General features: G+C 35.9%; 4 protein-coding genes across 5 annotated transcripts; 1 reads left to right on the forward strand and 3 right to left on the reverse strand.

Moving 5' to 3' along the window:
* Window positions 1–321: 321 nt before the first annotated feature.
* Window positions 322–3,994, reverse strand: LOC117619886 (ATPase ARSA2). The gene is made up of 7 exons (XM_034349942.1): window positions 3,542–3,994; window positions 2,992–3,113; window positions 2,698–2,848; window positions 2,272–2,382; window positions 1,731–1,869; window positions 1,517–1,632; window positions 322–880 (listed from the first exon to the last, which is right to left on the reverse strand). The coding sequence occupies exons 1-7, from the start codon at window positions 3,797–3,799 to the stop codon at window positions 704–706; spliced, it is 1,074 nt and encodes a 357-aa protein (XP_034205833.1). The 5' UTR covers window positions 3,800–3,994; the 3' UTR covers window positions 322–703.
* Window positions 3,995–4,667: 673 nt separating this feature from the next.
* On the reverse strand, window positions 4,668–11,071 carry LOC117618606 (SPX domain-containing membrane protein At4g22990-like). 2 transcript variants are annotated; one of them, XM_034348249.1, is made up of 11 exons: window positions 10,785–11,071; window positions 10,161–10,228; window positions 9,969–10,089; window positions 9,125–9,436; window positions 8,864–8,977; window positions 7,759–8,213; window positions 6,588–6,889; window positions 6,227–6,411; window positions 5,442–5,632; window positions 5,217–5,350; window positions 4,668–5,032 (listed from the first exon to the last, which is right to left on the reverse strand). In XM_034348249.1, exons 2-11 carry the CDS (start codon window positions 10,211–10,213, stop codon window positions 4,794–4,796), a joined length of 2,106 nt encoding a protein of 701 aa, XP_034204140.1. In that variant the 5' UTR covers window positions 10,214–10,228; window positions 10,785–11,071; the 3' UTR covers window positions 4,668–4,793. The 2 variants fall into 2 exon arrangements, with proteins under 2 accessions (XP_034204140.1, XP_034204139.1); XM_034348248.1 differs by having other exon boundaries at window positions 5,430–5,632.
* Window positions 11,072–16,130: 5,059 nt separating this feature from the next.
* LOC117618778 (membrin-11-like) lies at window positions 16,131–18,837 on the forward strand. Its single transcript, XM_034348505.1, has 4 exons — window positions 16,131–16,642; window positions 16,923–17,043; window positions 17,132–17,281; window positions 18,364–18,837. Exons 1-4 carry the CDS (start codon window positions 16,395–16,397, stop codon window positions 18,523–18,525), a joined length of 681 nt encoding a protein of 226 aa, XP_034204396.1. The 5' UTR covers window positions 16,131–16,394; the 3' UTR covers window positions 18,526–18,837.
* Window positions 18,838–19,267: 430 nt separating this feature from the next.
* Window positions 19,268–22,031, reverse strand: LOC117619290 (zinc finger CCCH domain-containing protein 48-like). Its single transcript, XM_034349210.1, has 6 exons — window positions 21,875–22,031; window positions 20,896–21,409; window positions 20,624–20,809; window positions 20,433–20,534; window positions 20,156–20,305; window positions 19,268–19,990 (listed from the first exon to the last, which is right to left on the reverse strand). The coding sequence occupies exons 2-6, from the start codon at window positions 21,406–21,408 to the stop codon at window positions 19,562–19,564; spliced, it is 1,380 nt and encodes a 459-aa protein (XP_034205101.1). The 5' UTR covers window position 21,409; window positions 21,875–22,031; the 3' UTR covers window positions 19,268–19,561.
* Between the last annotated feature and the right edge of the window lie 6 nt (window positions 22,032–22,037).

Here is a 22,037-nt window from a genome sequence, read left to right on the forward strand (position 1 = left end):
ATTATAAGTTTTCGTCATGTCATATACGGATGGCAGCCAACAAATAAGTGAACTTTCAAAGCCAGGGATCTGAACCAGTTCTTCTCAAGGAAATGGGTTTCCTTCCATTACCTGTCCTGCATAGGCATTCTAACTACAAAAAATTCATCTTTAATACTGGCGTTTATTAGAACAGAAACCAGATTTAGCAGTTACATAGTAGAGCACATCAACATTGTTTAACATAGTATTTTGCAAGGATCACTACCATGGTTCAAATTGTGAAATTGTAAAAGCAAATTGTATAGTGAAGCATAATCTCACCTAAGCAAAAAGAATAAATTTCCATAAAATGCCAATTCATATTCCACAGTGGTGCCAGAATCCAATGTATACAAGCTTATAATTCATTTACTATTCTTTCCAGAACAAAATTGCTGCATAATCTGACATAACTATCAGGACAGCAAAAAGAAAAAAGAGTTTCTCCTATAAATTGTTCATTGCGGAAACAACTTAAATGAAATAAATTACATTAATGTGGAAGACATGTCAGTTTTCATGATCTAAGATTCTAAGAGGACAGAAAAGAATTCATCAAATAAAGCAAACAACTTGAAGCATCAATCAGCATTAAAATGGACACTTGACTTCTCCTGGTAGCCCAAAGGTGGGAGATGAAGGCCATCTGATGCTAAACTAGAAAGCGGAGAACATGGAATTATTAGACCTTTTGCTTCCCTTTTCTTAGTTTTTCTAGTTGTGCTTCAGCGTCTTTCAACTGCTGCCTTAGAGTGGATACCCTTTGCTCTAACGTTTCCACTGTGCTCTTGCTGGTGGAAGGTTGATACGGTGTCAGAAAATGACGTGAAAATGCTTTTAGAGCTTCAACTCCGGTAACCTACAAATTCCACAGTAATAAAAGGGTTGATGAATAATAAGCACCCAATGATTGTAATATTGCACATACAATGACAAATTATAACAGAGTTGGATTTAATCATAGCATACACCTCAACAAAAAATTAGACTCATTTGCAGAGTTCCTCTGAAATGTTCTCCCATTGAATAAGAATACAATACCAAATTTGAATAAAATCAAAGACTAAAGAGGCCTTAAAGATCTTTAGTTGTATATTCTACCAAAAAATACTCGAATATTTGACTACAAAATAAAAAATACACAAATATTTGACTACAAAATAACTAAACAAAAAGATTAAGCACAACTAATAACTATGAAGAAAATTAAAACCCAAAATAAGGATTAACCTCAAGAACTACAGAGAACAAAAGGAATCGTAGATGGGTGAATCATGGGAAAATTCCATCATCTATAGCCCTCTTTCTAGCTAGATGGGTCACAGTTGCTACAATTTCCGTTAGAAAGGGGATATATTGAAGTAAACTTAACACTATCATCACTCAAATGGAAAGTACGGGGAAGCACACTGTAAAAGTAGACCGATCATCAACCCCTGCCTTCCCAGAATAAGAAGTCAACATTTTCACAAATTTTGGCACTCAATGGTTTTACCTCTTCCGGCAGCAATGGCAGCTTGGTGATGTTAAAGTCATCATACAACATGTAGAACTGGTCCAGGTACTTTTGTTGCATTCGCATTCTTGCTTTGAGTAATTTGGATTCTGAGCCTACAACAACAGAATTACCGATAGATGGTTAAACCCTGCTCAGAGAATTTACACAAAAGAACATGTAAAAAAGGGCACGATGGACATAGTAGGCATACCTTCTTCATCATAAAGTACTTGGTTAATGATAATATTGTGTGTATCTATCTCAAATTTGGTGAGTTCCTGCACAAGTCTCTCTGTTTCATAGAGAGAGAGGAACTCTGGAATGCAAACGCAGACAAAGGTTGTCAAGTCCTGCCAAAAGTGAGATATAAGTGCATCCACAAATGCCTATAACTTTGAACATTCAATTTGGTTTGCAAGCAAGATTGATGAAGTTTGGCAAGTCACTTAAGATTCTGAAAAGTACTACAATTTCTTCTCCTTTCCAAACTGACCGTGGTAAAAGTACTCTAGATTTATGATAAAGAAGGAAACAAAAGGGTTTAGCTTCTACCTAAATAAGTTGAAAAAAATATTTTCTTTCTTTTAAGAACCAAAACCAAAACAAGGAAATACTTTATTCTTCTTTCTTTAATTATTTACTTGTTGCTGCTTTACTCTGATCCAAAACATATTTGTTACCGTACAATAGTCATCCTCACCAAAATCAACAATACAGTCAACAGAAAAAGTAAAATGAATGGGGAGACTTACTGGGTCTTTGAATTGCCTGTTAACTTGTTCAATCACATCTTTCATGCCCTCAAGCTTTCCCAGAATTGCATCCTCTCCAAATTCATCATCAACACCAAAGAGGCGGGTCATCTGCCTCAATCAATTTTCAAACACTTGACACCATCAGCATAGAAACAGTTGTAACTGAACAATTATGAGCTTACAGAACTCGGACAAGAAAGTTTGAGACAAAAGTAAAGATTCCACGCGTGTCTTAACTCATAAATGTTTGCATGCAAGGGAAGATACAACAGAAGGGTTCAACGATAAACACCTGACTCATTAAACCGCCAAATTTATTTTTCAAAGACATTAAACCGCCAAGATTTTGATTCCACGCGTGTCTTAACTCATAAATGTTTGCATGCAAGGGAAGATACAACAGAAGGGTTCAACGATAAACACCTGACTCATTAAACCGCCAAATTTATTTTTCAAAGACATCACTTTTGCCAGACCTTTCTCCAAGGTTGATGGAAACTGCAACAGCCGAAGTGTATGGCCAGTTGGTGCAGTGTCAAATACTATAACCGAATAATCCATTGTTTGGACCAATCTGCAGGGAATAATTTACACAAATGATTTAGAACGAGGGTTGGTAAAATATAAAATAAGTAGCATATGCAAGGAACTCTACCCAGATAGTAAAGAGCAAGTTTGAATTGCAAAGAAACAAACATAAAGGAATATGAATCTTACTTGAGCATCTCTGCAAAGCTCATGGCTTCATCAATTCCTGGAATGGCATTTGCTAGCTCAGAAAACAAATTGTCCATTCCATCTGATCCCATGTCTTCATGCTCAACAGTAGGATCCACTTCCTATGGAGGATCATAACCAAATAATGAGACTGCACATAATGAAATCCACACACACATGCAAGCATATCGAGATTTTTAATAATAAATACAAATATCAACCATGGATAAAGAGGAAAAGATTCAGCAAGGCAATGACGAATTGGCTCTACTTTCAGAAAGCAAATCAAATTCAAAAACAAATTGTTCACAGAACTGAAACAAAACACAGAACCTATGAACTGGGAATCCCTAACTTCATCAAACAGAACCAAATTCTAAGAAATATCCTTCATAATCAATCAAACCAATATATCCAACAACTGGGCAATTCCCAAATTCATCAAAAACCCAAAATTCCACCAGAAAAAACCAAAAATTCACCGAAAACAACAACAATTAACCAGTACAAATAATAGGGAAGAGACAAAATTGTGAATCAAAAAGCGTACCATAGCATACAGATTGGTGAACCCATTAACCAAAGTTGGAGTCTTGGTGAACTTCTGTTGAAAAGCATCGCTGAGATTGTGAGCCGGGTCGGTTGAGATGATCAAAACAGAGGATCTGACCCTGGAGAGAAGGATCGAGAGAATTGAGCTACAGGTCGTTTTGCCTACACCACCTTTCCCACCAACAAAAACCCACTTGAGGCTGTCTTGTTCCAGTACGTTCTGAAGAGTCCCCTCCGCTAAATCAGCTGCCGCCATTTTTTCACAGAGCACCGTACTCTCTCTCTATCTTTCTCTAAATACTAAACAGTTGGAACGCAGAAATCTAGAGAGAGAAAAAGAAACAGTTCGACAGTGGAAGAGTCGAACTCAAGGACGTACTACCGTGCTAATTTTGGGTCGGGTTTTGAGCCCACGTCCCTCGAAAAAACTTGTGTTTTGCTGACATGGCAGAAAAAAAAAAAAAAAAAAAAACCTCATTTACAGAGAAACTTATCTGTCATATTTGAGGTGGTGTAGTTATATATGAATTATAATGAGTGAATTGGTGACACTGACATTAATTTCTCTTTACGATTTTTTCTTATATACTAACCATCGTATTTAGGTAAAAAATTATTCTTGATTATAGTATCTGGTTATGCTTTAAATTATTGAAAATGCATTGTGGTTTGCTTTTGAACACTCATTCACGTGCATATGAACAATTATTAGTCATTTATGTGAATGTGACATACTATAAACATTACACGCATGAACAATTGACAATATAATTCACATACATGACATGAAGTTAATGGTCTTAATGTCCGGTAAAACTCATTAACCACTAGAGTTGGCCCAACCCTAATACCTAGATATGCTTGTTTTGTTACTCGTTAATTTTTTGAAGGAGAAAAACGCTCTTATTTGTCGGGTCCAAAATTCTCACAAAAACTATATCTGAATTATTGCTATGACATCAAATTGGTAACGTTTGTAATTTTGTTGACTGTTCTAATCAATTGTTGATTCTTAACAAACTGAAAGTTTCCCCATCGAAATTCTTTAATGGCTTGGTGAATGCCAAATGAAACCATGAAAATTTAGGCATATCTAAAGTCTGCCGTGTTACTAAATTGCAAAAGGCTCAAGTTCTCATTTTCATTGAAATGATCTGATAACCAGCAAGGAAAAAGCATTGTTGGCATTGATTCATATTGAGCGAGTCTAGTTTCACTTAGCAACACTATACACAGAGAAGGAATGGAAATCAGTAGAGAGAGTTGTAGGTGAAGCAGGTGGCAACTATGGATGAGACGCAGATGACCAATGCAGGAACCAGGGTGGTATTCAAGAGCTTGCTCTCACCCCAAAACCCAGCTAGTGTTATTGTTCCATCTGCGATTACTCGAGCTAGGGTCCCTGCTTCGGTTGAAAGTAGTCCGCCATTGAAAGTCCCACGAGAAAGCCTCGATGACATGACTCGAGATAGGAGTGATAAGTTTACACCTGGATCAGTACAGAAACTGTTATCTTTTCATGTTGAGGAAGCAAATCAAAAGTTGAGCACAAAATTTGATATATGCAACTCAAAATACGGAGAAAAAAAATGAGGGTTTCAGAGCTAAACTTTCAAATGCTTAAAAAGATATACAAGAAGTTAATTGTCCTCCACAACTATATATTGAATTACCTTCAAGGACTTCAGCTGACACGAATGTTATAAGGGCTGAGCTGACATACTGAGGCACAGAGTAAGGGATCAATACGTGGAAGCTTAGTAGTATACCTATGCATACCAGAATTTCAGATGCCAGTAGAACTTGCCTGCAATCAGGTCAGCAAAGAGAAGAAATATGCATCAGTGTGAGTTAATGTATAGCAGATAATATAGTGAATTTCATACTTGAAGGTCCACCTTTCTTCAAACATGTTGCTGATGTAGCTTCCAACAACAACGTTGACTGGAAGCACCGTTAGCCCGAGACATGCAAGAAAGATTGCCACACTGCTAGTCGACCAAATAAAGTAATATCCAGTGATGACACTGGATTCAGCAAGTACAATCTCCATTGCATATTTCAGCATAAAATAGATATACAGTTGAACCTGGTGAGAATTAGCAAGATTCAAGTAAGATGTCATGAAGAATGCAGGAACAAGTTCAAATGAGATGAAAGATATAAACACCAGTAATAGATGGTCCTACTAACTAAAGCAAGCTTGAGAGCTGGAAAAAAAAAGGGGGAATGGATGAAGCGCAGCAAACAGTTACAACATCATAGTGCTATATTCTATTCATAAACCTAAACAGATTTGCTTCCAAATATACAAAATGCCTTAATCATGTGAACCTACATAGTACATATAGTTTTCAGATATATTTTTTGGGTAACGATATAATTTTCTGATTTCAGTGATGTCAACGATATAATGGGTTCTCTTAATGAATTATCTGAATTTTATTCCCATGGTTTTAGAGAACCGATATGCAATCTAGTGCCACCAACAACAATCAGTCATCTAAAGTGTATTTAGTGAACGCTCCTCCCTCTATATCCCTTGATGGATGAAGACTTCAACTACAAGTAAGAGACTGCTTTGTCTCTAAAGTTTTGGTGTGTAAATTTCAAAGGTGGATCTTCATAGAGAACTTTTTGATTTCTGTATAAAAATATTTGATTCTTACGAAATAATCTATACCTTCACTGATGGGGTTAGTAATCTATATGCTGACACAATTGAATTGACTGGTTTTTGGATTTCTGTAGGATCTTCTTCAGCATCATCACAATCAGTGTCTCCATCTCTATCTTTTTGCTTAGCTTTGGAGTTTGACAGCAATGGTTGTGTAGGACCATTCTCCACAGAAATATTTACAATTTTCCCTGTTTCAAACAAACTCCACATGAATAATGAAGAAATTGTGTGCCATAAGAGGTGACAAGAATGAACATTAGTGTGAAAGGATAAAGGATCATAATTTTTTTAAATATAAAATGGGACATCATCTGGAAAAAACAAACAGTCTATTGAAAAGAACTAAGAAATCTTGCTTACAAACCAGAATTAGATTCCCGTGGCACAATATTTTCTGTTGTCACACGAGAAGGCTCTTTAAAAGAAATTGACAACCACAGCAAATAGATTAGCCATGCGAGAGCCATAATCCAACCAGGTAATGTGTCTTCGTTGAATGTCAATTTGTAAATCTTGAAATTAGTTTGGAGTAAACAAGCAAGAGCAGGCCCACATGCCATTCCAAGTGCACCGGCACTGACAAAACCAGCAGAAGCCTGCATTCGCAATTTAAGGGGTACGCAGTCACTGATATAACGCCTATTAACTGCTCTTGCAGAACCTAACCTGCAAAATTGACAAGATGACTGTCCATATTAATAAGGTAAAACGAACATACCAAATCCAAAGATAGGAATATTAAACTTTGTACTAATGCAGGAACTGCACCACAAAATATACTTAATAAGGATAATCACCAATACATACATTCACACAATTGAAAACAAGTCCATATGCAGATTTGGAGTAAAGCCAAACTATGTTTTCAATAGATTCGGGGATGTGAAACCAAGGAGCATCACTTTTAGAACACAAAAAAGGTGAAATTTTACAGGACCTATATTAAAATAGTGGTCTTCTAGAGTTTTGAAATCTGGTGTTATATTGCCACTGTCATAGTGGCCGCATATCTTAACCAGTCATACTTGTACTAATATTTGAAACTTCTTACAATTCATGATACAATTTCATGCGTGTCAAACCTAATAGTAGAACCCGACCCAAAAAAAAAGACCCTAATAGTAGAGATTCCAATTCTTTATTTTCAAGAAAACAGGGAATTTTCTGTGTAGTGCAATTTCTAAAAAGCTGCCTCAATCTCCATTCAGGTTACCCTTTCTCAAAGTGTGCTTATATGCTTATTAATATTCAGAATGGAATTTGACAACAATCAGTATTTACGCCAGTCGCCAGTAAATTACAAAGGTTAACAAAAGGTCAAGCTTAAGAAAATCCACTGAAAAGCATAAGGAAAATGAACAAATATACCCTAACCACTTACAAATATAGACTATTCACTACTTCTAAGTTCTGACATGAAAACAGAGACTGCATAAAATATTCTATAATAGCACTCAACATTAAGTTTGGCATGCAAAAGTAATCAGCTAATCTATACAACCAAATGTAAGTCTCACAATAAAAGAGTCACTTACCCGCAGAATAGTCGACCAATCAGAAGTACTGATATTGAATTAAGATCATAAGCCAGTGCATACAAAGTATTTCCCACAAGAAGAATGATGCTGCTAAATACCAGTGGTCTCATGTATGATCTATTTGACCATGCACTGAAATAAACTGAAGAGAACACCTGAGCAACAGCCATTGATCCAATCACAACACCACAGACGGTTGCTGCAGCTCCAAGGGTCATGGAGTAATTGTCAGCTGTTGGGACAATTATATATGTATTAACCATATACAGAAATGTGTTTGCCAAGTTCAAGAGGAGTGACATGAAATGATATCTTCCGTCATCAGCATGATCCTCAGATGGGCTTTGTAAATCATCCCCCATAAGAAGTGCATGTTTTCCCAAATAATGAAGGAAACTTGTTGAGTTTGATAACCTGTTTACTGCTGCCCTGATAGAGTCAAGGACGGGATCCTGTAAAATCAGATTCATTAGATATTTAGATGTCAGTTGTAATGTACAAAGTGAACCAGCTAAAATGTGCCTGCAACTATCATGTGAAATACTAAACAAGATGAACAACTTGAGTCACAAACTTTTCAATGTTTAAACTTCAACAACATAGATAAGTACAAAGTTGAGAGAGAGAGAGAGAGAGAGAGAGAGAGAGAGAGAGAGAGAGAGAGAGAGAGAGTTAGTTGAAGTATCAATTTTTTGAATCCTTAAATTCAAACTCAGCTTGATAGAGGCGGATATTGTGTGAGGGTAAATAAATCTTCTAAGCTAACGCCTCTAAATTAAAGTGCTTTTTCATACCAATGCACTTGCACACACAGAAACACATTATTAAAACTGTAGTTGCAGAAGATCATAAAAAATCGTATTCTCTTCTAAAAGAGGATTTACATTATGAATGAATCCTATCAGAATATTAATTTTCCCTGATATTCATTTCTGAAACTATTAACATATTGCACAGGCAGCCATTATCAAATGTTATGCCTTGCGAATTTCAAGCATAATAAAATTCAACTGCTAGCACAAACATTATGAAATTCAATCAGATGGATTAGAAGGAGAGTGTTGATGTTGTATATAATACTTCAATGGATATTAGAGTAAACCGGGTGGGAAAAGGCAGGCTGATCATATATTGATATGTAGTTCCCACAATGTTGTTGAAAATCTTGAAGGTCCGCCAGGTTTCGAGATATGGCTCCAACAACGGCCCCAACACCCTGCATATTAAGCTTTTAGCTGATGATGCTTGTATTCAATTATAAAGATGGTAGAAGCTACTTTTTGCACTGATATTATAGTGTACCAAAAAATTTGTAAGGTGCGGCTAAGAGGGAAAAGAAATGAGAACAAATTTAGCCCCTTACCACTTGCTTGCAAACTTGGCGTAACTGGGAATAAGGATGATTTGCACGAGTTTTGACGTAGTAGTCAGTAAATCTATAACCAAACCGCTTGTCAAACTTCTTCAATATCTTACGCAGACCAATAGCATTCATCTCAACAAAAGAGAGGATTCTTAAAACATCTCGTCCAACTGATCTATATGCTTCTTGCAGTTCAGGTATTTTTGCTCCATCTACCTGCTGTAAGACAGAATCATACTGTTCTCCAAGATTCAATAACTTGCTTGCAAGAACTCCTTGTTGTTGCAGCAGAAACATGACAATCTTTTCAATCTGAAGTCAACAACAATAACAGAAAAGAAAATCATTCTTACAATATATGATTTAACACCAAAGGTATCCATGAATGTAAATGTATTAGCTACTGGCGAAAATCTGTGCTCCGACCTCAATGAATACAACAAAATGAAGGCGATCCTCACCAGAAAACAAGGGAAAAGGAAGCTTGGGAAGTCTATGCATTTTATTTGGACCATCTTGAAACAGATAATCAGAATGAACAACATACAATGATAAAACTTCAGCATCATCCATCCATACATGCCCTTTTTATTTATTAGATGAGATGCGTTGATATATTGACCTCCCATTGCAAGTAGTACAATTTAGCAGAAGGATAAAAAATTGCATGACTTGCAGTTTCAGAAAACATCACAAATTGAGATGGCATGATATGGAAGTTAAAAAATGAAATTCAGAAATCCCATCGGTGATTTATCAGTCTGCACATGATACTGGTGTATAACAGACACTGCATTAAACTTGTGAATAAAACACATAATTCCAATAATGTAACACTGGTTACCTCACTATCTAGCAATATTGAGAAGTCCTTAAGAACAAGGTGGCGATTTTGTGTTCCAACTTCAATTTGTTGTGTATATCGGTTGAGCTTCTTCTTCATTAACTTGTAGTCAAGATAGTATCTGAAAAAGAAACAAACAAATTAAAAGTCATAGCAGGGAGCATTTTTGGTTCGAAACGTACTCGAACGTACCCTTGCCATTCTTGAATTTGTGATTCTCTTAACTTCTTCCCGAAGGCAACCATCTTTCAGAATCAATGCTACAGTAAAAAGAATATCAGCAACACATAAAAGATTAAAACAGACAGAAATACAGCAGATACTAGAGCAACATAAGTTTTCTGCACTACTTTATTTATCAGAGTTGACAAAGCAGCAAATTGAAATCAACAAGTACATGGAAAGTTTTTCATTCCTCTTAAATGTTAAGTATATGCTTCGTTGACTACCAAAATTAAAGACAATACCTAACCTGATGAAACTGACGGGAAGATTGGAGAAAATTCACCCTCTGACAGTCAAAATGGAAATAAAATGGGAAACACTGCTAATTTAAACAACCAAATTAAAATCTTTGATTTGCCCATTTTCTCAACTTCACTTTCCTTCTGGGAAAACTTCCAAATTCAGAAATTTTAACTCTGAAGTTCTGTAAAAATTTATTATTTTTTAAAGAACATCAATTTTCCAACAAAGGGTTTAAATTTAAATAAATAAATAAATGAACAAACACAAAATGTAATTCTACAACCTAGATCAGAGCTAAAAATAAATAAAAACCCAGAATTTATAAGAGCTTAAGAAAGAGAGAATTACCAAATCCAAACTGGAAACCGCATTGTTCATCTTCTACACAAGGTAGGTACGTTTGGTGGAAACAACATGAAAATGAGTTTTGTTTTGAAAGAATGGTTTTTTGCAAGAAAATATGTATGTGCAATGGAATTCCAAAAATCTTGTAAGCTTCCAGGAAACGGATTCTAATTTATTTTTCTTAATTTAAAAAAAAAAACAAAACAAATGCAAACAAAACAAACGTCAGAGAAAGAAATTAAAAGAGCTCTGCTCTCTCTGTGTGTTCTGTCCTCTCTCAACTCAGGGAGAGAGAGAGAGTGTGTGTCATGACTTTTATCAGTCATCAATTGTCGCGCGAAATTGGTTTTTGTGGCTAACTTCCAGGAAGGGTAGGAAATACCATATATATCCTCGTAACACGTCATTTTTTTTTGCAAAACTAACAAACCAAAAAGTAATGCAACAAAAATGAAGACTTGGTTTTATATACACCGTACCGTACACCGTCATATATATTTTTAAATTATTAAAATTATCGAATTGGATCAAGTAAATTTAGGATTTTGAATTGAATATGTGAGATATGCTTGTTTGATCACGCAATCTTTTGGGGTAATGGGAAGGTAATGTTGAGCGAGTTGCTCCCGGACATGACAAATACTTGAAGTGAATTGTGACGGTCGTATATAATATATTGTCACGTAGTGTTATTAATGCATGTAATAAGCGATATAATTAATAATACAGGTGTGTTGATATAGTAATGTGGCAATGCAACAGTCACACTTGTAAATTATGTGTAAACTGAGATATTGTAGGCCATCGAAAGAAAATGACTTCATGTTTATAAATGAAAAAAAAGAAAAGAGTTGGTCATAATGAGGACACTTAAAAGAGTAAAGATTCAATAAGAGGGCTACAACAAGATGAGTAAATAGTTCAGCACTGGCTCACCTCACGTGATTAAAGGCTATGATGGGTTTGGATTTAATTATTGAAAGTGATGTCAAGTCGTATATATGGTGATATATATGCATGCGCAACTTACAAATGGTACTGTGTAACTGGAATGGATGAAGTTCTTTTGTTTGGGTAAAAGATAATATATACACAGTTTTTCTCTTAACGGAAATCATTGTTGTAGCAATATTTCTTACATTTAAAGTTTGTTTTGTATACTCAATGATGCTCGTTGAAGCATATGATATAAGTACAAAAGACATGTTGGAAAATTGAGAAGGTTACGAAAGCGTGGAGGAAAACTGAAACAACAATGGCGTCTATTAAGAAATTTTGGATGTCATCCAAGGTAATTAAATTTAAAAGTACTAAGACGGAATTCCTTGTTTGCATTGATATTGTTGGGGGAAAAACTATCCAAGAAACAAAACCTCAACTCAACTAAGAAAGAAAGATGAAGAAATGAAGGCTCGGGGCCTAGGCTGTAATTAAAAATGGCCCCCCCAAAAAAAAAAAAAAAAAGAAGAAGAAGAAAACCATGAAAAGAGATGAAGGCCATCTGACTGTCAACTGTTTGATAGAGAGATAACAAAACTGAAAACGAAGCTAGGTTTAGAGCTACATAAGCATTTAAAAGCATGCAGGATACGAAACACAGAGGGTGCACTTACAAGTTACAGTCAGTTCAAAGAACTCGGGTCCGCTGATGAACCTTGTTGCCCCACTTTCACTGCAAAAGACTAGCTAGTATTTAAAGAAGAACACTATCCAGTGAGGAGAGAGAGAGAGAGTTTTTCCTTGGGGTTTAATTAATTATGATTTACATGATGAAGCCCAGTGAATGAAACAAGGACCTGCCACCAAACTAAACGCAACTTTTACTGTACCCTTTAATGAAAGAATCTTGCTAATTAAACTGATTAACTAGTTGTTAGTTTAGTGATATTTCTATTTTTAGAAGAAAAAAAAAACATTGAACTCAGAAAATGGATTATTCATGGTGTCCATAGGCAATGCACCTTTATCTGTGGCTCATAACGAAGAAAATCTTAGTTTTCAGGTGAGGGTCTCAAAGTCTCATGATCCTTAGCCACGTGTCATGGATAAAGGAGTGTGTGGTAAAATTTAAATTTTAAATTTTTTTTTTTTTTTGGGTTCAATAAATAAATATAAATTTAAACATGGAGAAAACAGATAAAATAAAATAAATTTCTTGTTGGACCTAAGTTTAGGCTTGGGATGGAAAGCTTAAAAACTTGGTACTAATAAATTTAGGCTTGTGTTATGCCAAAATTTATTTGCATTATGTAGTTATTAGTGGAGATATACCTCGTGCGCTAAATCAATTATGGACTCATTTGAGAGTGATTCTGAATAAGCCAGAATCACTTTTAGGAATAACCACCTCCCATATCCTTCTCCATATAATCACTTTGGCATGTTTACGTATCAATAATGGAGAAAGTAAGGAATCAGAGAATTTAGGAATCAGTATGGAAAGAATCATTCCCATTAAGTTGTTTACTAAACATGTGGAATTAGCAAATGAATGGGATTGATTCCCATTGTTATTGTTTACTAATTTGCATGAATTAGAATCCAAATTAATTTTAAAATTATGGTAAAGCGGTAAGGATATTTTTGGAAGTTAATTAAGAGAAAACAGGAATGGGAATCGTATCGACTACTCCCCCTAGTTGATCTAATACATAGTTTTGAGGGAATGTAATTACTAATTTTGAGGTGGAGCCCACTTATTTTTTCATTCTTGATTGCAAGTAAACACATGAGAAGTCAGGAATGGAAATCATTCCCTTTCCTCCCATACCCATTACTAATACGTAAACATGCCCTAAGTGATTCTAGGCATAAATACCACATATGTGCTTCTCCATAAAATCACTTAAAACCAATTGAGGTAATTAGTTGAAGAAATAATTCTCCATAGAAGTGATTTTTGGCCTATCCAGAATCACTCTCAAATGAACTTTATGTGTGATTACACTCCACCCAATCAAAACTAACTCATCATATCCCAGCAAAAATTAGCACTTGTTAAAGTTCGTGTTCAAATTCTCAATCCAAAAATACAAGCACACCCAGGAAAAAAAAAAAGATTAATCTCATCATTCGAATGTAGGGACACTTCGTGATATTTCTCCAAAAAAAAAAGATTAACAAACCAGAAAATTCCACGTATTGTGTATTGCGTGCCACATACTTGTGATATATATATTTATATGAAGTGTGACACATAAAAGTTGAAAGAAAACTGGTCATTGTATGGCTTTATAGGAACAAATCTTTTTGTTAGGATACCATATCTTCCACGTGGCCCATTCATTTACTAGAGACAGAAAATATAAATAGGTCAATTTGGTGGCATATACTTTCTGTCTCGTCTGACGTATGCATTCACATGTTCATTTTCCTTAATCATATAAATTTATAGGCTCTTTAGTTTTAACCCATAAAAAACTTAACTAATTTGAAAGAAAGATAATTAATTTTGTTTAATTAATATAAAACCAAAGCCACCTAATTTTACCAAAAGGACATCCAACAACCCTAAAATTACTACATGTGCCATTGTAGAATTGTACCAGAAGGGTAGAATTGTCTTATCAGTTGTTATTTTTTACCTGGCCCAACGAATCTGGGCCTCTCTTTGGGCTAATCCAAAATAGTAGTTTTTTCTTAGGTATTAAAACTAAAACCAAAATATCCAATATCTTACAAACTAATTAATAAAGTTAATTATGTCTAAAACCTAATTTTTCTATGGTATATGGGCCAGCCACTAGGAATATTCTCATTTCCAGTTTTTTTTTTTCCTATTTTCAGCGAAGTTATGAAATTACGACATCACTAATCTTATTTATTAATATTTCTGGATAAAAAAAAGAAAAGAAAAAATCGCAATTTAAAATTGTGTTCAGGAAGCTAGAATGAGCATGAGCCATAGAATAGCCAGAAAAGCACAAGCCATGGAAGTAGAAATTGAGGTTCTTGGGAATATTCTTACCTCTTCCAATTACACCTGTCTTGACTTTAAAAAAAAGCACGCTCTAAAAGCAGATGAATAGACTAAAATTAAAATAAGATGATCAAATCAAGTGTAAGATAGGTGACTTTTAGGTCCATGGGAAACTTGTGTTTAAAAAGACAAATTTGTAGGTCAAAAGCAAACTCGGTATTAGTGGGGAAACCAACCAAATTACAATATCAACTTTGAGATTTTTTTTATAATTATTTGAGCAAATCAACATTGAGATTTTTATTAGCGTAATATCTCTATTAGGGCAAAATATCAACCGGCCGTGTTTGTGCCGTACTTGGCTCATTTAATTTTAATTTTTTTATTCTTGAATTTCTTTAAACAAAAAATTCATGTTAGCATATTAAATTTATACAAAAATAAAATAAAATAATATTTTCATATCTTTCTTATATGTAATATAGGACTGAAAATTGAGGATTTGTTGTAGCATTTGTTTATTGACCACTAAATCAAAGTCATATATGTAGATACCAAAGAGGGGAATGTGGCTAAGATATGGTTTTTGTAAAGTGGGCTTTGACAAAAAATAAATAAATAAATGGATCGGGCCAAGTACGGTCCATATTGGGCCTTGGGCAGGCCCAATCTGTTGGGACTTAATTTTCTAATTCTAGCACGACCCATGTTTTTGTGTCGTGCCTAGCATAGGCATTCAATAATCGTACTTGGACCGTGCCGTGCCCCATTTAAATGGGCTAAGCTCGTGCTATGTTGGATCGATTCTGCCCATTGGACACCTCTATATCTAAGTTTGAATTCTCATTCCTTACAGATAAAAAATAGAAAAGTTCCCCTAGTTTTATAGGATTGAATTATTATTTTTTTTCAAAAATAATGGACTATCTATTTATCACTTTCCTATTTTTTTTCTTCAATTTTAAATTCAATAGGGTTTATTCTAAATGTCTAGCTGTCTTCTTATTTAATAAAATATGTATTTTTTTAAAAAACTATTATTCACACTCTAAATTAGTCATTATGCACTCCACATGTATTACTAAACTCATTCATTAAAGCTAATGAGTTTTCATCATAGTGGTGGTGGATTCCCCCTCTCCCATGACATCCAGAAGGATCGAATCCAATGAAATTTATTTTCTCTAATTTAACAAAGAAAACTCATTTATTAAATTAATATAAAAACGATATACAACGACTTTTTTGAAGTGCGAATAACAACTTGGTTTGAAAAACATTCGTCGATATTTATCCAACCACACTGCTGAATTATGGACTTTATTTTATGTCCTACAGTTGGGCCAATTTTCTAAGAGCAGAGCAGGTAATTGAGGATTAAGGTTGATGTAGCCTACAAATGGGCTTGCCATTTCCATTTTGTGCTTAGATTTGGGTCTATCTACACTTGATAAACTGGGCTTGAATTTCAGCTAGAGTGATTTGTTGTTAGTTTGGGCCTTTACCCTCCATTGTCTTCGCTCTGTTTCCTCATTTCTTCTTCGGGTTTCTCATACATAAACCCCTGAATTAAGTTACCTACCTGTGCTGTGGTGACCAAAATCAATCGAAATTCAATTCAATTTAGTTCTGCGGTGAAACCCAGAAAGAGAGAAATAAAGAGAGAAACGTCATCAATCGGAATTGCAATTGTAATGGCAATGTCGGTGGAAATCGGAGGAGGGACGTTATCGGAAATATATCAGAGCGCCAAGAAGCTATTGTTGAGAACAAGAGACGGCCTTGAGAAGCTGGAGAGATTGGAGAACGCAGGCGGCATCGACTCCCCGGACCTTTCCACGTCCGTCAAAAGAGATATTTCTCAGATTCAGTCTTTCTGCGCCGAGATGGACCGCCTCTGGCGATCTGTTGGCGCCAAATCCCAACGCGATCTCTGGAAAAGGTTGGTTTTCTTTCATTGATCCCTTGAACCTTGATTTGGGTTTTTGTCTTCTGCATTTAATCGTAATTGGACTTGGTTTTTTTTTTTTTTTCATGAATTCCTTGAGCCTTGAGTTGGGTTTTTGTCATTTTTGTATATTATAATTGTAATAGGAATAGTGTTTTTTTTCATCATCAATTCCTTGAGCATTAAGGTGGGTTTTTTGTCATTTTTGTATATTGTGGTTGTAATTGTAATTGGGTTTCTTTAACTGGATCCTATTTTGCTTCTTGTTACGCAGAAAAGTAGAACAAATAGCGGAAGAGGCTCAGTCTTTGAAAGAAAGTCTGGATAAGTATAATTTGAGGAATCAGAAGAGGGCCCAAGAAGCCAGAGAGAGGGCAGAGTTGCTTGGAAGAGCTGTATGCAACTCCCAACCCTTGTACTTTTTATTTACTACCTCATTCTGATGTATGCCTTTGTTTAATATGCCTTTGTCTTATGATATAGAATGGGGAGGGTGCTCATGTTTTGAGAATCTTTGATGATGAGGCACAAGCAAGGGCGTCAGTTCGTAGTTCTTCTCGCATGCTTGAAGAAGCCAGTGCTACTGGAGAAAGTATTCTTAGGAAATATGCAGAACAAAGGGATTGGCTAAAGGTATCACCCATATTTGTGCTCACTGTTATGCAACTCACTTTGCACCAATTATTGAAAGAAAAACGATAGTGAATCTGCAATTTGTGTCTTGAATATAGTTAAAACATTCATTAATAAGCTTACAGTTAATGGTAGCTCTTCTTTAAAATTGTGCACAATTAGTAGATACTCTGGTTTTATAGAAGCTTTTATTACTATGATAGGACAGCTGTGTACTGTAAGAAAATTGATTGATTTGGTATTTGACATTTTAATTAATTTTCAACAGTCAAACGGCAGGATATGATTCATAGCAAGGACAATTCTTTTATATGAGTACATGTGATGCAGGACAAGAGATAGAATTAGCGAGGAAGTAGAGAAAATAGGGAACTAAAACAATGATCAAATTAGGATAACTGAAACCAATATTTTTAATCACTCAATGCATGACAGAAGTCTATCAGTCACCAACTATCATAAATACCCTGCAACTAAGTTCTACTTGAAACACAGTCTGATATGATTCATACTGAATGATTTGAAAACTAGCTGACTAAGTGTGATAATCTCACCACCCATACCTACAGAGAAAACACTTTGATATGGCACTTCCGTAGTTATAGGATTAAATATATGATGAATTGTAACCAAGAGACCTCAGGTGGCTCAACTCCCTGACCTTGAGCACTTTGATACATTGATGATAATTGGAATACTCAATTGCCTCAAAATAAATTTGAAAAAGAACTCAACAATGCTTTGATATACCAAGAGAATTTCAGAGGCTTAACTCACTGACCTCGGGCACTTTGCTGTATTGATGAAGGTTGGAATCCATGATTGCCTCATAATAGAGTTGAACAAGATCAAAGAAACATATAATTTCTTCCGTTGGATTTTAATCTTCCACTTTCCCTTTGGAATGAATTTTGTAGCAATTGGAAGTCAAGTCATAGGAAATTGAACTCAATATGGGTAAAAAGAAAAGGGAAATCGAAAAGGCCAAGAGCTTTGATACATAACAGTTAGTGATGTATTACATGTTTGTTGCTACTAATGCTTGTTAAAATAATGGTGAATTCTCTGTTGACTTGTTTCAGAGCGCACAACGAAAAGGATTGGATGTCCTGAACACAGTGGGTCTCTCTAACTCTGTTTTGAAGCTCATTGAGAGGCGGAACCGTGTTGATCAGTCGATCAAGTATGCAGGCATGATTCTGACTCTTGTCATTGTTGTGTATCTCATATGGAGGTGGAGGTGATGACCTATGCTTGAAATGTTGCGAGCCTATTTTGTTTCTATTTTTGTGGGAAGATGATATAATTTCCTATTGTATGTTCTCCCCTTTGAACAAGGCAAACGAGCTTGTACAAGACAAACTTGTATAAATATGAATTTACGCCCAGTGGTGGTATACCTTTTATTTGATTATTTTGTCTTCACGTGGATGGGTTAAATCTTTGAGTCTGAGGTAGCTGTTTGTTAGTAGTACAAGCTGTTATGTAATTTGTAGACCCATTGTATATGGTTGTCGGGTTGAAGATGAAATTGAAAGATACATCTTACGTTTCAATTGCCAAAATGATGTTCTTTGCATTTGATAAATTTTATCTCTGTATAGGTTGTCAAATTCAAATGGACCCTTCGTTTTTATTTATTATTTTGGTAATAGTCGATGTCTAACCATATTTTCACTTGTTTAGATGAGGTCCTAACTTGAAAAGCGTGGCAGCTATTAGATCGGATTTCTTTTATGAGAAAATTTTTGCTTTTATGAGAACATTTTTGCCCATCACTTTAATCAAGGTGTACTCTCACTCCTTGGGCATAACCATGGTTAAGCTCATTATATAGTATACCTTGGGTTACAGAGATAAGCAAAAATATTGATTTCTTTTATACATTAATTCTGCTTGGGCTCTCATACATTTGATAAATCCACAATGTAAATTCAAAACTAATATAAACAGACACCATTATGAAGACGGTTCAAATCCAAAGAATTTTGCATTTATCATGAATTTAAATTCTCAATAATGAATCATTTTTCTGAATGAAAAATTTCACTGTACATTACAGTGGAGGAACAAGCATCCTAGAGATCATGTATTAAAAATTGATCCCTACATAAATGAACAAAACTAATCTGAATAACTGACTGGCTGTCAAAAATTTAGATACAGGATTGCTACAATTGTTCATTGATGCCTTCACAGCCACCATAGCAATGGCTCATGCAAACTGAAGGAAATGTTCTTGTCTAAAAATATTCACGGAACTAGATGGAGTAAAGTAACTCATGAAGACTCCACTTTGACGGCAGGAGGATCCATCCACTTCCAAACAGAAAGGAGACCAGTTGCATCCCCACTGAAGAATAGTCCTCCAGGTCCTACCTCGACAGTCCGTACTTCTTGTTTTGCAAATAATCTGCCTCTTTTAGTGAATGATGGCAGTTCATATATGCGGACAGAATTATCATTGCAAGAAGAAAGCAAGATTGGCTTGCTTTCTGCATCTGTCATTCCGGCAAGATCAAGAACACCCTGCTCTTCGTTGTGAGTGTAGGTCACTTCCAAACCGCCTCCTTCAGTGGCAGCCCACACCTTTATCGTGTCGTCCAGTGAGCATGAGAGCAAGAACTGATCCCAGCAAACAAGAGACATCACCGCACCAGAATGCCCATTTAGTGTCAGAACACCCTGCAAAGTATAAAGGTCCCACACCTGAAACAAAAAGAACATTACAGTAAATTACACGAGGAATTTGAATACAGAAGCACTCCATAATCAGATTATTGGAATAAATCATTTTGCTCCCTCTATTGTAAATAGAGGAGAGGACATATAGTAGAAGCTGACAAAACTTGTTTGTAGATGCCACAAACTTACCTTAATTGTATGGTCCACAGAACCCGAGTAAAGCCTGTTGCGTCCAACAGTTAAACATACCACAGCACCAGTGTGGCCCTTCAGAGTTGCAGCAGGATAAAATGGCGGATTAGTTTCAGTGCTACCTTTCCACACACATATATCACCATTCTGCAATATTAAAAGAAACAGATAAATCAATTGAAAATGGTGCACTATGAATAAAAGGAGGAACATATATCCTAAAATCCCAGCTACGCAATAATTAGGAAAGCTGCAGAATTGTTAGGCTCTTTACCTGTGTCCCGGCGAAAAGCATTTCATTACCAACCACCATAGCATACACTTGGCCAACAGGTCCATCCAGGTTGAATTCAGAATTTGTCTCAGTATTCCAAACCTGCAACATCAAGCAAAATCAGCATACATATTGAAGTTGAACCAACCAAGCTACTAAAAAAACGTGCTCCAGTTACAACAATGAAATACCTTAACAAGATTTGGTACACCAGCAAAAACCCATGGGCCCTCACTAATTAAAGAACCTGCTTCACCACCAAGATCAATCACACTGCCACATTCACCAGTATGGCAGTCCCAAACTCTGGCTGTTCCATCTTTACTGGTTGAATAAAGCTTGTTAGTTCGTTCAGGAAGGGCAATACCAGTGACAGCCTGTTAACATAAATTTCACAATTATTATTTCCGAAGAGGAACAGAACAAATTAAAAAAGAAAACATACTTCGAAAATTAAAAATACCTTCGTGTGCCCTTGGAGCTTTGCCAACATGGAGAACCCCTCACCACGGAACCAGTTATGCAAATACAGGCATCGATCACCTTTCACACAATTTCCATCTACCCAGAACTTGCAGACATTTTTTGGAGTAGGATTGCTTTTCTGGGCAGCATTGCTTTTCTGAGGAGCATTGCTTTCGTGAGGAGCATTGATTTTCTTAGGAGCATTGCTTTTCTGAGTCTGAGCAGCATTGCTTTTCTGAGTCTGAGCAGCATTGCTTTTCTGAGTAGCATTGCATGCATTGGCCTTTCCCGTGGCAGTTCCTTCCTTCGTCCAAATAAGAGACGACTTCTTTGAAATTTGAGGGTTCATGGATGAAGGCGGTGCATCCGCGTGCAGGAAACGACAGAATTCCCGTGTGCACCTTCCAGCAGCCCAAAAGGCGCAGACAGTTTTTGAAGGTCCTCCTGCAGGTCGAGCATACACTGATCTTTCTGGTCTATTGGTGTGCCTCCTCACTACCTTAGTGGCCATACTATAAACACAAATTTTGAAACCAATAAGAAATCGCAGAGAGACAGCTTTGAAGATCACCCCCTCAAACAGAATTTCAATATTTCATCGATCTTCAGAAAACCCTAAAAATATACGAAACCCGATAAGCCTTGAAATCCAAATCGATGTACGATCATCCTCTAAGAATCGAGAAACTAGCGAGGGTGGATTCTTCAAATCCTTTAAATCAATTCGAAAACTTTTCAAACTAGCCAGTCGCCGATCCCAAGGCGTATCCTAAACAACAATAAAAGTAACCCTAAAATCGAAACCCTAGATATCCAGTTTGAGCGAGCATCAAACCCATAACCAAAAACCATTATCCTCAAGAAATACGCATTCGGCGAAAAAAATAGCCTCTTGGGTATCAATTAACGGTCCAAAACGAACAAAACACTAGAAGGAACAATGCGATTGCAGAGACGCGTGAAGAGAAGAAGCAAACCTGATCGATTCGATTGGGCGAGAGATTTGAGCTTTGAAGCTATTCGATTATCGTCTGGACTGATTTCGAAGCACAGTCAATCCAAATGGACGAACGATCAAAGAAAAAGAAAACGATCACGGAGAAAGAAAGAAAATGCCTTTTGCTTTCGTTGCGATTGAAA

Source organism: Prunus dulcis, chromosome 2, assembly GCF_902201215.1.
Source record: "Prunus dulcis chromosome 2, ALMONDv2, whole genome shotgun sequence".
Lineage (NCBI taxonomy): Eukaryota > Viridiplantae > Streptophyta > Magnoliopsida > Rosales > Rosaceae > Prunus > Prunus dulcis.